The 17002-nt window shown below is 32.9% G+C and overlaps 1 protein-coding gene across 3 annotated transcripts in view; it reads left to right on the top strand.

Moving 5' to 3' along the window:
* Positions 1-17002, top strand: part of LOC132754948 (uncharacterized) — a 29745-nt gene that overhangs the window by 1322 nt on the left and 11421 nt on the right. Inside the window, exons 2-8 of one of the 3 annotated variants that reach the window (XM_060745701.1) lie at positions 723-772; positions 7632-7655; positions 11572-11773; positions 13047-13150; positions 13470-13608; positions 15322-15425; positions 16117-16341. In XM_060745701.1, coding sequence (XP_060601684.1) covers positions 741-772; positions 7632-7655; positions 11572-11773; positions 13047-13150; positions 13470-13608; positions 15322-15425; positions 16117-16341 — 830 coding nt within the window. In that variant the 5' untranslated portion in view covers positions 723-740. The remainder of the gene's footprint in view (positions 1-722; positions 773-7631; positions 7656-11571; positions 11774-13046; positions 13151-13469; positions 13609-15321; positions 15426-16116; positions 16342-17002) is intronic. The other 2 variants (XM_060745702.1, XM_060745703.1) reach the window with 2 other exon arrangements.

The raw sequence follows: 17002 nt of genomic DNA, 5'->3' as shown, positions 1-17002 counted from the left end.
TCTAAAGCGGCAGTTGTTTGTCTTTCAGTCCAAGTTAGATTTATATTTGGAGGCAAAGAAATGTTGTTGTTTTTTTTTTAAGTCAAAATTATCTTACCTATTTGAAAGACCCTGTCTATATGATAGATCTAGTAATATGAAATAAGGCAAAGCCTATGAATGGGGAAGTCAGTTGAAATAATCATATTGTTCATATTAAACTTCACATTTTTAGATTTAAATGTGTCATTCATTAAATTAACCATATCATCAGATTAGTGATTAATCTTAGACTTAGGTCATCTCCATCTTGCCTGAGAACTTATTGACTAAAAAGTTAGGTAAAGAGTCAACTCGGTCCTTTACATAAAAAGTTAGGTAAAGAGTCAACTCGGTCCTTTACCAACTTAGCACGGGTCAACTCGGCACGGGTCAACTCGGCCCTCTTTAAAAAAAACATGAAAGCTGATGATTATAAATAATTTAAGAAAACTTCTTTCCACGTTTGTGAATAAATCCATGTATTGATTATTCGACAATATTGAGTGATAAAACAAACCAATATCACGATTTAGGGCAGAGCTGACCCTGATTCAAAATGTTATCTATATATTATTAATATTAAAATTGATAAAATCAAAAATTATGTACAATGTAATATATGTAGACTGTATAGATTTAAATGGTATTGTACCAAATTTCAGAAAGTATCATTGTCTGTCATTGTGTTTCTTGGCTTTTAGATAAATGCATGACAAGTGATGCTTCTGTCAAGTACCAGGTGTTCTAATAGGTAAGTAAAGTGTTCTTGAGTGTTGTACTGTAATGATCACATATTTAACCCTATATTGTGTATGTGCATGCATTACTCTTTTGTAATGATGACATACTTATATGTATGTGCGTGTATTACTCTTTGTAGACCCTTTTCCTATAGAGTATATTATAGTATTTATAGTAGCAAGAACTGTAAGATCATATTTTAGTCATGCTATCCTACCTACATTTGTACCCATATCATGCATTAAAGGCTCATTATTCCCCAGAAATACCTACATTAATCCCCTTCCTCAAAGCGGGTGGGGGATTATAGGAATGGCTTTCGTCTGTCAGTACGCCCTACCAAATAGGGTTACTAGAGGGCCATCTTACTGTAACGTGTACCGAGCGGATGTACAACAAATATCTTAATTCTTATAAATTTTTCTTTGGGCTACCTGCCGTTTGATTAGATACAAATGATTATGAAATTATCATATACCATAAACAATCAGATTGAATTAAACTCCGAAATACACTATTAAATTCTCAAAAGTCTCAATATAGTAAAACTGTTTACAATATAACACTATGAAATAATTCGAAAGCTATAGATATCACGCTGCAACCCGATAATTTCCTATAGTCCAGCAACTACCTCCCTATCTATGAAGCGAGACTTCTATTTAGATAGAAAGATAAGTTGCTGGTAGGGATTTACAACAAAGTTCCAACTATTTTTATCTACACAAAACTTATAATTCGTTATTACTCTACCTATGGATTTTTAATACTTATATGTTACCAATTCCCTGATAGCGAGGCTTTCAGAAAATGTGGTGGTCTATAAGTACCAAGAGTCAAATACAATTTCACAAACTTTAATCTATCGACACTATATTCATGAAGCTAGGCTTCAATTGGATAAACAAGGGTATTTAGTTTTGGCCAGTTCTTCTTTTTTACCTACATGTATGAAGCTAAGCTTCAGTTAGGTAGACGAAATTATCCTCTATGTATGAAGCGAGGCTTCAGTTACATAGAATAATCTGGTCCCGGTGAATTCCTCTGCAGACTGAATAATTCTTGCTCTAATCGCCGTATTTATACCTGCTTAGATGATCGCTCAAGCGTGACTTATTTTCATTGGCTGATCAAAGTAATCCTGATCACCGAGACGTTTATTACATTATATGATATCAAACGTTTAAATTGAAAATTTGTATACCAAACGTATATTGTAAAGTACCGTAAACTAAAATATATTGTCGCAATATAAACAAATAACATAATAGTAAAGTAACACTAATATCATTTGAGTAAATGATAATCTTTAATCAAAACAAAGCTAAATAAAAATGTCGAAACGTTACATTACTATAAACAGAACAAATTAGTGAACTAGAGAGTTCATTCTGTAACAATAGAGGAAGGGGCCAATGGCCTTCTATTAAACAAAAGAAAATAACAATAGAAATGGGCCTTTATCCAAATTTGATCACACATCCGCCTGTCCGTCTGTCTCTAACACTTTCTTGTCTGCTCCATAACTTTTAAACTTCTGAAATTTTTTTGAAATAACTTGGCACAAGTGATTGCCATTATGAGACAATGTGCAGAGCGTAAAATTAGGTTGGCTTGCTACCCTTAAGGCCAAAGTCCCACTTAAAGGTCAGGTGTTAAAAGTCTACATTTCGTGTCAGCTCCAAAACTTTTTAATTGCTGAAAAAAATTTGAAATACAGTAAAAACTCTGAAAACCGGACCCTCTGAAAACCGGACCATTTCAAAAGTCCCATATTTTCTCCTTATATGCTCATTGAAAAAAATCTTCTGAATACCGGAACCTCTGAATTCCGAAAACCGGACGCTTTTCATTGGCTTCTAATGCTAAACATGCATAAAAAATCCTCTGAAAACCGGACAGCAATTTTTATAAATGTTTTTAAATTGTTGTGTTTTTTTTCTTTAAATATAAAAAGTCTAAAAGAATTAGAAACTTTTGTAAAATGATTCTTGTTTTGCTAAAAATTTTGATCTTTGTTTGGATATTTATCACATGCGAAAAAGTAATACTTAATTCCATTAATTACATATTTACAATTAAAAAGATATATTTCAGACAATGTGTTGTTTTAATTTCTGATTTTCTGAATTATATTCATGGATTTGCATAATATAATTACTTAAGACATTTATTGCTAAAAGAAATTAAGATATGACTTAGACAAAATGTTAAAAAGTAAATACAAAATGTTTTAACAAAGTCATTGTTCAAACACATCATAATAATCAATAAATGTACAAAACCTCTATAATCCGGAATCCTCTGAAAACCGGACTTTTGGTCTAGTCCGGAGAGGGTCCGGTTTTCAGAGTTTTTACTGTAACTTGGCACAAGTGATCACCATAATGAGGTTATGTGCAGAGCACAATAATTGGGTTGCTATCCTCAAGGTCAAGGTAACACTTAAAGGTCAAGTGTGAAAAAATCTACATTTCATGTCCGCTTCATAACATTTAAACTGCTGCTTGCAATGTTTTTAAGATAACTTCATCTTGGCAGAAATGATCACCATTATGACGTCATATGCAGAGCACAACAATCAAGACAATACCCTCAAGGTCATGTCCACACTCAAAGGTCTAATTTTAAAACAACTGTTTTTCATGTTCCCTCTATAACTTATTCATATTGACAATTCAAAGGTTTTAAAATTTAATCCCCTTCTGTAAAGCAGAGAGGGAATTATAGGAATGGCCACTGTACAATGTATGTCAGTCAGTCTGTCTGTCTTTCAATCTGTCAGTCCGTCTTTCCGTCTGTAACACTTTCATGTCTGCTTCATTACTTTTAAACTGCTAAATTTTTTTATGAAATAACTTGGCACAATTAAACCCCATTATGAGACAATGTGCATAACACAATAATTTGGTTGCTACCCAATAGGTCAAGGTCACACTTAAAGGTCAAGTGTTAACAGTGATTTTTATCACTTAATGGGAAGAGGCCTAAAGCCTCTTGATTTTGGGATAAATAATTGCTAAAATTGCTACTTTGGGAAGTAAAAAAGCAGGTTTAAGTTAAAATTTTTGGGAAAACTGCATGATTTTAAAGAAAATTTCAATTGGGGAGAGGCCTTTAATCGGAGTCTGTTATATAAGCAGGAAAATCACTGGTTAAAAAGTCTATATTTTGCGCCACTGAAATACTGTTCAGAGCGCAATAATTGGGTTGCTACCCCCAAAGTGAAGGTCATATTTTAAGTTCAAGTGTTAAAGTCAAGTTTAAGTACATGCTGCGGAAGGGGATTTAGCTGTCCATCAGAATCTTTTTATTTTTGGTATTTTATAATTTCTAACAAGTTACTAATTGGCCAATTACTTGAACTGTCTTCTTCTTTTGTTGCTTTTTTGCAGTTAGCACATTTATAGTGGTTTAGTATTTTGTAGGGAAGTCAAAATAGCACTTTATTTACATTTTGCTACCTACTTTCATGACATATTAGGCATATTTTCTTCATGTAACAGACATTTAAGTTGCTCTAAAACCATTATTTAAACATTATAAAACTCATGTTTGACCTTTCTAAAGAAATATTTATTCATTTCTGAGGCATTGATTATATAACTCTATTAAAAATTTTACCTGCAACTTCATTTAAAACTTCATGTCTCATAAACCACTTCTTGTCTTTGCTTGATTCTTCATGCATGTCTTTTAGATCATATTAATTGGAGTTCTATTAACTATATATATAACAGTCTGTGCGAAAGTCTGTCGGTCCTCGGACCTCACTAACTAAAAATCAGGAGGGCTGAGATAAATTTCGATACTGTCAGTCTCATGTCCGAATAAAATTTCAGCCACTTTGAAACAATTTTTGGCCTTCTAAAATATGCAAAACTTCCAAGATTGATCTTTTTTTTCATTTTTGCTTGTATTCACAGACCCAGATAACCAAAATCACCGCAAGATACAACCAGTTTTTGCTAAGTAATGTAAGCCACCATCTTGTCTTGGATAATTTCCTTACCAAAACATATTTTTTCTCCAATCTTCAAAATTAAACCTATGAAAGATATATAGTTTTGCTGAATTATGCTAATGTTTTATTTATTACGGTATGTTTTTGTATATTTTTTTCACAGTATCTTATAGTTGAGTCTGATAATTCATATTTGCTAAATATTTTTGTTTATAATTACGGCAATATCCCTCCCCCACCCCTACAAAAAATACCTTTCAGAGTCTGGGCCGGGAAAAAATCATCAGGGCCGGAAATAAATCTAAGGATCCCAGTCCTTGTGGCTGGAATTTTTTTTTGACTTTCGCATTGACTGTCACTGATATAAATAAAGCCTTTTTGGAAGTAAAGAAATTCTTGGTCAATTTTTGCATGGAAGTTGAATCTTTACCAACTTCTGAAAGCAATGGAATTGCCTTTGCCCAGTTTTGAATTTGGAAAAGTCCATTCAAAGTTTAAGGGATAGCATTTATAATTTATCAAAAATACGCAACAGTTATAGAGCATGGTTCCTGGCTCTATATTAATGGCACAGGCTAATCACGTTTGGTTCCTGGCAGCATGATAAAGGTTAAATTTTGGATGTCAGTAGGTATTTACCGGAAATATTACTCTTTATTAAATGTTAATTGAATCAAAATTGTAGGTCATAATTCTTTCTGAATTTGTATCAAATTGCATATATACATTACTGGTTGATATTTCTGCAAAATATAATCTCCATCTGGGAAACATCTTCTTTTATATACATTTTATGTATATCATTGTACCATTTTCATGTTTTTCATTTTGTCTGTTATATATAATTTATTGTTCACTGGCCATAGTGCTATATACAATATGCCTTTTAACAAAATGTTGTAGTTATTTTTGTATTTTTGTTGTTATAGTTTTTCACAACATTATGTTTTATCTCCATAAGTGCGTCATTTGATAAGCCAGTATACAAGACCTGTAACTCAAGCTTAGAGTTTTTTTCTAATTTAATTATTTGTATTTGTGAAATTGTTCCTTGCTTTAAAAGATGTTGTGTACTACATGTCTGTCTTTGAAGTTATTGTTGTATACTACAGGATCAGTATTTTCACTTTCTAAAATTCATTACATTAAAGGAACTCCACTGAGGTCAAAAAGCCTAAAAACATAAAATTTTAATTTCTTACATAGATCAGTAAGGACACTTTAAAGAGAAGGATATGCAAAAGATAATTAAGAAATATTCTCAGATGTGAATTGGAAATCATAATTGAATGATAGTCTTATCCCGATATAAGTGAAAAGCACCTGTCCATGAAATGGAACATTTAAAGCCCCAGTCACATTAGAGCTTACGACCAGTGAAGACCAGTTCACGATCACCAGTGACCTCTGGTCGCGGACAATCTTTAAAACGTCTTGACATCGATGATCTTTGACAGTCGCACAGGTTATCTATTTTAGGTCCCACGACCAATTTCAGTCGTAGAGAGGTTTTTGAGCTTGCACAAAGACCTCCTTGCGATCAAACAGGTCGCAAGTGATCTTATAAGGTCTTAAGGCTGTCGCACGATGGTCGTTCTGAAGTGCGACAATCTTCGGTTCGACAGTCTTTACAAATTGCCACTAGTCACTGATAATCTTAAGTAGTCTTTAGTTATTGTGTGATGGTCGTACGACAAGTTGTAGGTGATCGCATGTTATGTCACGGGTAGTCGTAAGTAATCCCAGGCCATCTTGAGACCATTGTACGTTTACTTATGACCTGTCGTGCGATTAATTGTCAATGATGACTTGTCTTATGATACTCGCAAAAGTAAATTTATCTGTGCAAAAATGGTTTCGGTCACAGACAATTGCTGATGATCGTCAGTTTTACAAGTTGCCGGTGGTCGCAAGTAATTGTAAGCTCTAGTGTGACTGGGGTTTAAATCTTGAAAATTTATTTTCAGTCCTGTCATGTCTGAAAACCTCTGTAATAAAGGTTTTTATGCGACATGTATATAGAGACAGCTTTCTGTCTTTCAGTTAATTCATAATATATATCAACTAGCTGATCTACATGTAAGTCAGCTGCTGTTTAAGTCACTTGGTTCTGGTGAAGAATATGCACAGAGCATTTCAGAGAAAAATATAGCATTTCTAGCTGACAATTATCCTATTTTACCTATTTTGGGCAAGCAGTAGCGGCTAGTGCTATGGGAAACGGCCTTTATTCAGCTGTTAAATATAGGGGCAAAAATCACTGACCCCAGCAAATATATTTCAAGTCATATCTTTTTGTTTTTCTTTTTGGCAGTCCCCTTTTTACAGTGTTGACTGTATTTCTCATTCATGACTGTGCTTGCCATCAACTATTTAATTGTGTCTGTCTTAATCTGCAAATATTTAGACCAAGTAAAAAAGCCCTTGCAAATCCTATGATAGAAATTTGAAACACAAAGAATCAACACAATGATTTGCTTAGCCTTGAAAAAGTATTTACTTTATGATCAATATAGGGAATTTACACCCAAGTGGACATGCTTGACTGTTCTTTTTACTTTAAAAAAAAAGCGTCTATAAATAGATGTTTACTATTATTTATGTACTGCCAACTAGGCTAGCATATTTATAATGTTTATGATTGCTGCAAGCCTGTTAAACATTGATTGATTTAATAGATTGCGCTATTTTTAAAGCATATAATTATCATGCGGATAAATTTGATATAGTTATAATACACATTGTACATGTGTAGTTACATATTATAACGTTTTGTGTGTACTGTAATTTTATTACATTTTCTTCATTATGTCAATATTATACGATTGTGTACCTTAGAAACATTATACATGTGGTCTGAATGATTTTGTAATTTTAAGAATATGTTGTGGATTTATCGCTACAGAAAACTTAGACGAACTTTAAGCAGGTAAAACGTTTCTTTACTAAAGATATGTCACCGCCTCTTGTTTGTGTTTTTTTGCTATTGATTTTGTTCCTGAATTTTTGGGTTGAAGTGATTTACTGATAAAATTTGTAGAGGAATAGAGTATTATTCAGTTTGGGGGAAAACCTGTTTATTTTTAGATACAGTCTGTCCAAAGTCATAACCTTAATAGGTTTAAAAGTACATGTTCTTGTAGGTACGTTTGGTTGTCTAATGATAAGAATTATAATATAGCAAAGTCTGAAAAAATTGGGAGCACATGACTGATTCAGTTAAAACGATATATACAAATGTAATCAATATATTGTTATTGGATGATTGATATTGGTGACATGTATAATACATTGATATATCAAGTAATATGTATCTTAATTGATTTTCAGCTTAAATTTATGTTTTATATTGTTTATACATTTAAATGAATTCTGCATGTTTTTTGGTGTTGTTTTTTTTCGCCCATCTTTTGTTATCACTTCTATGAAATATGTACGTTAATGGACGGCATTATAGTTGTTAACATGTCTTTTTGATACAGCTAGGGCATCTGCTTTCATTTATGTTTTTGGTGTTTTTTTGTGATTTTTAGACATTTTAATAATGCGTAAAAATATTGATTTATTTTTCAAATCTGTATCGATAATTGATGAAGAGAAAAATATCATAGATACAATCATTGAATGTATACATGCATTGAAAGAATGATGTTTATGAATTCAATTGAAAACTTAAAGTGGTCTTGTACAGAATCATCCCATTATACAGCTATCCCAAAAACATTAATTTCATACAGGTATTTGGAAGTATTCTTTTTCAAAATATAAACAGGCAGCATATACATGTATATAGCTTTATACACTTTAGTTAATACATTTACAGGTACTGACTTGTTAGTCCTTTTGTTTGAAATATAATACATTTAGGCTTAAGTTTAAGGCTGCTCATACCTGCTAAATTTGTGAAATGGATTAGCCCTCAGCTTTAAATTTGAATGATTCATTCAAGATTTAATGGATTAAGATATCAAAAGATAAAAATCCCAACAGAATTTAGCCAGGTCAGACAGCACAGATATTACAGGGCGGTCTCTAAGTGGAGGCAAAGGCCAATCACCTAAATCAAGAGATATTGTCAGCATTTTTTTTCTGTTGGAAAAAACAATTCTTGTGTTGTTTCAAACTAATTTGTATTTCAGTTTTAAAATTTTATCTTGGAAAAGTGTATCGTATCACTGTTAAGCCTTCTTCAAATTTCAAACAGCTTGCCCAGAACTACATGTATGTATTTATTAAGCATCAGTGACGTTCATTTCTAAACATAGAAAAGGGTGTTATTCAGCGGAGAAAAGGGTGTTACTCCGCGGATCTTGTACTGTTGTTAATTTAGCACTCAGAGCTTTCCCTTAATGCTAAAACTTTATAAAAGAGTTAAAATATTATTGTAAACATTGATAATTTCTACATGTATTTGATAATCATTACTGATACAACTTCAACTTAAACTTATATAAGAAATATATATAGTATACATAATATAAGAAATGGTTCACTTATTCCTATGTAGTTATAAACTAACTGAAGGAAGTTAAACAAAATTAAGCTTGGTTAATCTTAATTAGGTGAAATTTAAGTAAGGCCATGCCCTTAAATTTTCTGTGTCTTGTCTCCCCTAAATATAATAAAACTATTATAACCCTTAAGAAAATGGCATTTATGGAAACAGGCTGACATTAAGCTGCACGATATTAAAATGTTGTTAATCTGGAAACAATCCGTTCACAAAATAAGGTAACTGGAAATAATCTGTCAACAAAATAAGGTAACTGGAAATAATCTGTCAACAAAATAAGGTAACTGGAAATAATCTGTCAACAAAATAAGGTAACTGGAAATAATCTGTCAACAAAATTAGGTAACTGAAAATAATCGGAAACCTTTATCAGAACAAACTTTCTAGGCCTTTCTCTAGGGGGCAGTATAAGAATAAAAAAAACTATATATTTCAATGTTTTATTTTTGTATGATGAATGTGTATGTTTTTGTTTTTGTTTGGTTGGTTGTTTTTTATGTTGATTTTAACATATTTTTAGCTCGACTTTTTTTTTCAAAATCATAGAGGCATTGTTACAGTCATGTTGCGGATGCCATCTGCAATCTTGTATGTTGATCATAACTTTATTAGTTCTTGGTGTATTGTCTTCATCCTAGAGTGTTATCATATCCTTCCTGTTTATGGTGTGTGTTTTTTTATGTGGAATGTAAAGTGTTGTAAAATCGTTTTATTTTGTAGCCAAAATATTTATCTTATCACACCCTTTATCAATCTGAGAGAACATCTAATTTTCTTTCAGTTGAAGTTTTGGTTTTGTTATAATAAAAGTCAGGTTTTGTTTTGTGGTTGCATTTGGTTCTTTAAAAGTTATAATATTTTATAATGGAGCATTTGCTCTGTGCATATTTAGTTTGTGTTCTTTTTGTTGTATTGAACATTATAGATAATTATCAAGATTGATGTTTGCAATTATTTAATGTCTTAATAGTATAGATAAGTAAATAAAGAGATTGCGTTTTTAAACAAAAAAATGAAAATTTGATTAACTCTTAATGACATATTTACATTTTTTTATAAACCAAAACAAATGATTTCAAGATCTCTTTAAATTATTTTAAAGGCCCATTATAGCTTAAAAATGCTATCACTTTTATTTCTCAAGTATTTTTTTATGGCTTTTCACTTGATTGGCCATCCGGCTGTTATCATTTTCATGTCTGTCTGTGTCTTTTGAACTGGTGGAAGGAAATTGAAATTACTTTGCAGAAATGTTAACCAAGAGGACGTGATATGTATCTTAAATGGACTTCATTATCTTTCAGTATGGATTTAACCATTCATCATGTTTATACACCCGTTTGTAAACCAGGACATATTATGGGAATGCCCCTGGTGATTCGGCAGCGTGCAATTTTGTCAGCAGCATATTTCTAGTAAAACATCTCTGTGAGAAACCGTGTCATGCACTTGAACCAGGTCTTTAGGTCAAAGGTCAAGGTCACACTTAGAGGTTATTGAAAAATGAGCAAAACCTCTATATGGATAGAGGGATTTCAGTATTTGACTTGGCACAAATGTTCACCATTGAAAGGCAGTCAGTGTCGCATGCAAAATTCAGGTCCCTGCAACCAAGTTCAAGGTCACAAATAGAGGTCAACATTCAGATAAAAATATGAAGATGTGTATAGCAACCATTTAGTCATCGTTTATTGAGGGATTGTAACACAAATGGCTATTATCATGACTTTGGCTGTGACACATGTAATTTAGGTCAATATGTGCAAGGTCAAGGTCACTTGAGATGATGAAATATTCAGATTTTGTCTGGAGCATATCTTCTAATTGCATGGAAGAATTTTTATAATACTTTATAGAAATGTTCACCACCCATGATTCAGGTCCCTAGATCAAAGGTCAAGGTCACATTTAGAGCTAATTAAAAATGCTAGTCCTGAGCAAAACTTCTGCAAAAATACAAATTCTCATCAGTGTGAGAATGAGTGTCCCGCACAAAATTCAGGTCCCTGCAACCAAGGTCAAGGTCTTACATAGAGGTAAAATATTTAAATATGTAAAGAGACCAACTTGCTTGCCACACTTTATTTGTCCATGTCTCCACCTAAAGCTTTTGTGACAGTGTGACAGGCATATTTATGTCACCCTTGTTAAGGAAAATTACAAATTACCCTTTGTTGAGTGTAGAAAATTTCAACATGGCTCTTGTTTTACTATCAAATACTGTGAGTAGTCTAGCATGTTGTTCCTGTGACAGCTCTTACATTACATGTATTTTTTCTATTTTTAACTTTCAAAAATTTAGAAATTAACAAAAAGAATCGTTTAATTTCAGATTGTGTAACACCTGTCTTTCATTCCTGATGCAACAGTCTGCGAGAAATTGCACAAATGCCCGGCGATGGATAGCTGTGGCCGTTCTATTCTCACTGTGCATGGTTACATTCTTCCTGTTGGGCACCATGCGTCTTCCTCCACACCTCAACCCAGACACAAGCAAATGGTTACCATATAAATCACAGCCAGTCAAGGACAAGGTAAGATTTCAAACAGTAACCTGCTTTGTTTGTGTGTGTTTTGTCAGCTTGGTACAAGACCAGTCAGCTAGGCACCAGATCAGTGAGCTAGGTTTAAGACCTGTTAGCTTGGTACACAACCAGTCAGCTTGGTATATGACCAGTTAGCTTTGTTCCAGACCAGTCAGCTTCGTACTTGACAAGTCAGCTTCGTACCAGACCAGTCAGCTTGGTACTGGACCAGACAGCTAGGTACCAGATCAGTCAGCTTGGTACCTGATTAGTCAGCTTGGTACCAGACCAGACAGCTTGATACATGACCAGTTAGCTTGGTACCAGACCAGATAGCTTGATACCAGATCAGTCAGCTAATGGTACCAGACCTGTCATCTTTGTACCAGACCAATTAGCTTGCTAGCAGACCAGATACTGAATACCACAGAATATTATATGGTACCAAGCTGATTGACTGTCATACTTAATTTACTTTGGATTTAATAAGTTAATTCATATATTCAGAAGATGACATTTTAAGCAGAAGACAATTTCCCAGCATGCAAATGGTTTAAAGAAAACTGATTTCAGTTTCTTGCTGTAACAGAGTTAAGGTATAATTGTAATGTTTTATTTGCTTGTAATGATTAAATGAATCAACCAATCAACAGGTTACATATTAATGCTTTGCGCGATTTTTCCATCAGCCATTTAAACTTAGATTTTGCATGTTTGACCGTTACAAATCTTAAGCTTAAAGGTCCCATTGAATGGTAATTTACCACAGCGATATTTCCATTTATATTCGTAAGAAAAGGCCACTAAACCTTTTTCAGCGGAAATTACCGACTGCTGTCGTGTTTATTGGAGCATAAATCACCGCTAATCATTGGCCAGTATTTCACGCATTTTACGATTCAACGCACCTTTATCCATTGGTAGCAGTATTTAGAGCCTAGCCAACCTGTACAACAAGGGTCTTAACTCAGTCATTCCAAAGTCAAAGCTTCAAAAGTTCATTCATTAATATGGCAGGCAGGTTAAAGGTTAGAATTCAACTCTCCTTAAGATCCCATTGAACTGATGTCATAATTTATATATACTGACATACCTGTGAACAAATTTAGGCCACTCGTAGAAGACAAATAATGCTGTTTATAGACAAGTGGTCTTTATATTGAGGTTTCTTTATTTTATTTAATCAATTAAGGGTTATAGAAAAGTGGCCTTTATCTACAGGGTTATGCTTATTCAGAGGTGGTTTTAAAACAGGTTTTCAGTGTATACAATGTACTTGCAGTTATGGTTTGAGCATTCATGTTTGAAGACTGGTACACCAGATGTATTTGAAGATCTAGAGGTCATGATGACTGAGTGGAGGAAGTCCAAAGATAAAGAGTGCAGGTAACCTTATTTTCCTACAGTGTTTATGCTACAGTTGGCCAACTATGTTTTTGTTTTACAAATACTATTTCCAGTGAAAAAAAGCTTTAAAATAACGAGTGAATGTATTAAAATTGTGCTGAATTGGGATGTTGCTTATTTAGAATGCAATGAGGATCAATGCCTTTTATTTTTGCCTTTTTTCCCCATTTGTGCCTGAAATAATGAACGGAAGGTCTTCCTCCACGGTAAAGCTGGAAGGTCCCCATATGACCTTTACATGTACTGTGTTGGTGTGATCTAAAATCAACCAAATAAAATTGGCCCTTTACTATTGCAGGAAGCTGTTTTTCACATTTCTGAAGTTATTCAGGCTAACATTCCAGGAGGCAGAAATAGTTATCCCAGATGCTTTCTCTTCAAAAGTTAGAAAATGGCTTGGAAATAAGGAAGAATTATTTGCTGAGGCAAAAAAGCAGGTATGCTGTTAACTACAAATGCTTAAGTATTTAAAGTTTTTTATTATCATTATGGCCCTTAATGAAGCAAGCATATATTTTTCTGCATATGAAGCCTTAGGTGGCCCTCTACAAAATTTAATAAAGAAATGGTCCTAGTCTGTGCATAAATTTTAATAAAACTTAGTTTTAAAAATATTTCTCTCTGATGGCCAATGAAGCCCAGTGGTCAAAATTATGCCCACCCTGGGTATTTTTTTTTATGTTACATAGAGTTATATACTAGTAAAACACACCTACTAAAGCTATATTTATGATACCCCTCTGGTCACAAATGCCACATCTCAATGGGAACCAATAACCCTATTTCTTCAATTAATATTACTAACATTCACTACATATAGGAATGAATCTCATGTGATTGATAAGGTGCCAAAATGACACTTTTTTTGTTAAGTATGTGAAGCTGTCATACACAACAGAGTGTCTGCCATGGGATTTGCTTCCTTGTCTGACAGTGCTAGTTTTAAGGTCAACCTTTTGAAGAAAGGCATCACACTTTGGTTATGGTTTTGCATGCATGTTGATATCTTGAAACATATTGAAGAGAATGTGTTGAAACTTCATACACTGATATGAGAGCATAATAGGAGGTCACTATCCAAGGCCTGTAAATCTGAACATGGATTTTGACAGATTTATTGCCCTTTGAACTTAAAAAGAATTCTGTGTTTCTCATGCTCTTGTTTTTCTATCAAACACTGAGAATAGTTGAGCATGCTGTCCTACCAACAGCTCTTGTTTTGTCTCCCCAATTTTTCACTGAACCTTTTGATACATACTATATAACTTATGGCATGCATATTTATGACCCTTTCTTTATATTCTTTACTTAAAAGTTTTTACCAGTCAAGTTCTTTTTTGACTGTCAAGTCTTTGACAATAGTTAAGGCCACAGCTTTTGATTAAAATTTAACTAGGAAATATAGGTTCAAGATGTGAATCAAATATGATTTTAACATAGGACTGTCAATGTATACAACAATATCAATATACAATGTATCATCAATGTTTGAGTCAGTATTGATTCATAATTTAGCATATTGATACAAATTAAAACCAATATCTCCCTGTGGTTTCCACTGTACTAGATATTTAATTTGAAATATGCATATATTGTCATTAATCTGCTTTTACTGTATCAATACAAAATTTTCTATCAATGACAACCTTATTTTTAAGGTATTTATTTTGGAAATCTTTTAAATTTAGAGCACATTGTTAAACCTACCAAAATAAACATAAGCCAAAAGTATAGATGCTATTTAAAGGCACATTATGCCTCAGAAATCCATATGTTTTGTATATTTTTTTAGAAATGTCAAACATGTTTAGTATTGTTTTGATAATGGATTAAGAGCATGTTAGATGCTTAACAAGTGAAGAAGTACCTCTGAACATGCATATATGTGTCATAAAGGTAGCAAAAATGTAAACAAAGTAGTATTTTGACTTCCATACAAAATATTAATTCACTATAATTATACAACTTGCCAACATAACAAAATCAGGTAAAGTTAATTTAAGTATATGGCAATGCTTATTTTTTGGTTACTGTAACAAGATGCATGAAATAAAAATAAAAAAAGTTTTTCGACAAGAAAAAATGATAGCATTTCTGAGGGATTATGGGCCTTTAATATGAACAATGTATGATTGTGTTTATGTTTTCAGAAAATCATATCCGTGTATAATAGATATACACGTGAACAGAATGTGTATAACCCTATCAGGAGTAAACGTCCTATGTCTATACCTAAAATTCCTGAACGACAATAGTAAGTTCATTTTTTAAACAAATTAACCCTCATCTAGTGGATTTGGTCCATGTGGAGTTAAAAGTGATGACACTGTTGATGTCATTGAAATTACATCATAATCTAAACAATGAAAATTATTTGCTGTTTGAAATGTCAAGTTAGTATTTTCATAAAATTTAACTTTTAATCACTATAATATATATCAAAAGTAATTTTTTTGAAAAACTTATAAAATATATAATCGTTTATCAATTAAGGTACCAATTAATACTTTGCATCAAGATTTTCCTTGAAACTTACCAAGTTGATAAATCTGTGTTGTCTTAAATAAAGCTATTAACCATCTAATGACCTGCTGGAAGTGAAAGTGATTAATTACCCATTGTCACCAGTACAGAGCCAGGCCAGCCTGCTTATTTTAAACTGGCTCTACAACTGTGGAAAGCTCAACTTTTTAGTTAAAAATTTTACCAAAAGGCATATTACTCTTTAGTTAACATTTTGGATAAGTTTTCATTTATGGTCATGACATTCGGTACTTAAAAGCTATCACAAACTTATTAAGAAGCTTCTACCTTGATGAGTTCACATTGTCACAAGAGGGTGCCGCTTCTCAGAGAGCTCTTGTTATATTTTTAAATTCAAATCCCTCAATCTATGTATCTTTGTAAATTTATATTTATGTAAAAAAAAAAAAATTGTGTTCCAGCATCGACCAGATTGCTAGAGAGACAAAAGACAGCTGTGATTTCTGTAAATATAAAGACTCCACTGCCCAGGATGTGTTTGGACGTATTGACAATAAATATTCTTACAGTGCCTCGAATACGTTTAAGCTTGACCGATGGCATGCACTGTTTATGTTAAAATCCCATCATCCACATAACTGGACACAAGAACAATTCTTAGATCTAATGCTTACCAGCCAGCAGTGGTAATTAATGCTTTATTTTATTTATTGTGCCCCCACGTTAGTGGCGGGCATTTAGATTTACCCTTGTCCGTCTGTCCGTCCGTTCACTTTTGTGTCGCACGTAACTCAAAAAATATTTGACCTAGAGTCATGAAACTTTACATGAATGTTGATCAGCATGTGTAGTTGTGCACCTGGGTATTTTTATCTGGATATTTTTAGTATTTTCAGAGTTATTGCCCTTGACTTAGTAAAATTTTGCAATTTTCAACTTGTGTCGCATGTAACTCAAGAAGTATTTGACCTAGAGTCATGAAACTTTACAGGAATTATGATCAGCATGTGTTGTTGTGCACCTGGGTATTTTCGTCTGGATATTTTTAGCATTTTCAGAGTAATTGCCCGTGACTTAGTAAAATTTTGCAATTTTCAACTTGTGTCGCATGTAACTCAAAAAGTATTTGACCTAGAGTCATGAAACTTTACAGGAATGTTGATCAGCATGTGTAGTTGTGCACCTGGTTATTTTCGTCTGGATATTATTAGTATTTTCAGAGTTATTGCCCTTGACTTAGTAAAATTTTGCAATTTTCAACATTTGTCGCACGTAACTCAACAAGTATTTGACCTAGAGTCATGTAACTTTACAGGAATATTGATCAGCATGTGCAGTTGTGCAACA

Source organism: Ruditapes philippinarum, unplaced genomic scaffold (assembly GCF_026571515.1).
Source record: "Ruditapes philippinarum isolate M1 unplaced genomic scaffold, ASM2657151v2 ctg4315_1_1_1_1, whole genome shotgun sequence".
NCBI classification, from domain to species: domain Eukaryota; kingdom Metazoa; phylum Mollusca; class Bivalvia; order Venerida; family Veneridae; genus Ruditapes; species Ruditapes philippinarum.
This window is presented reverse-complemented; position numbering and strand designations above follow the sequence as displayed.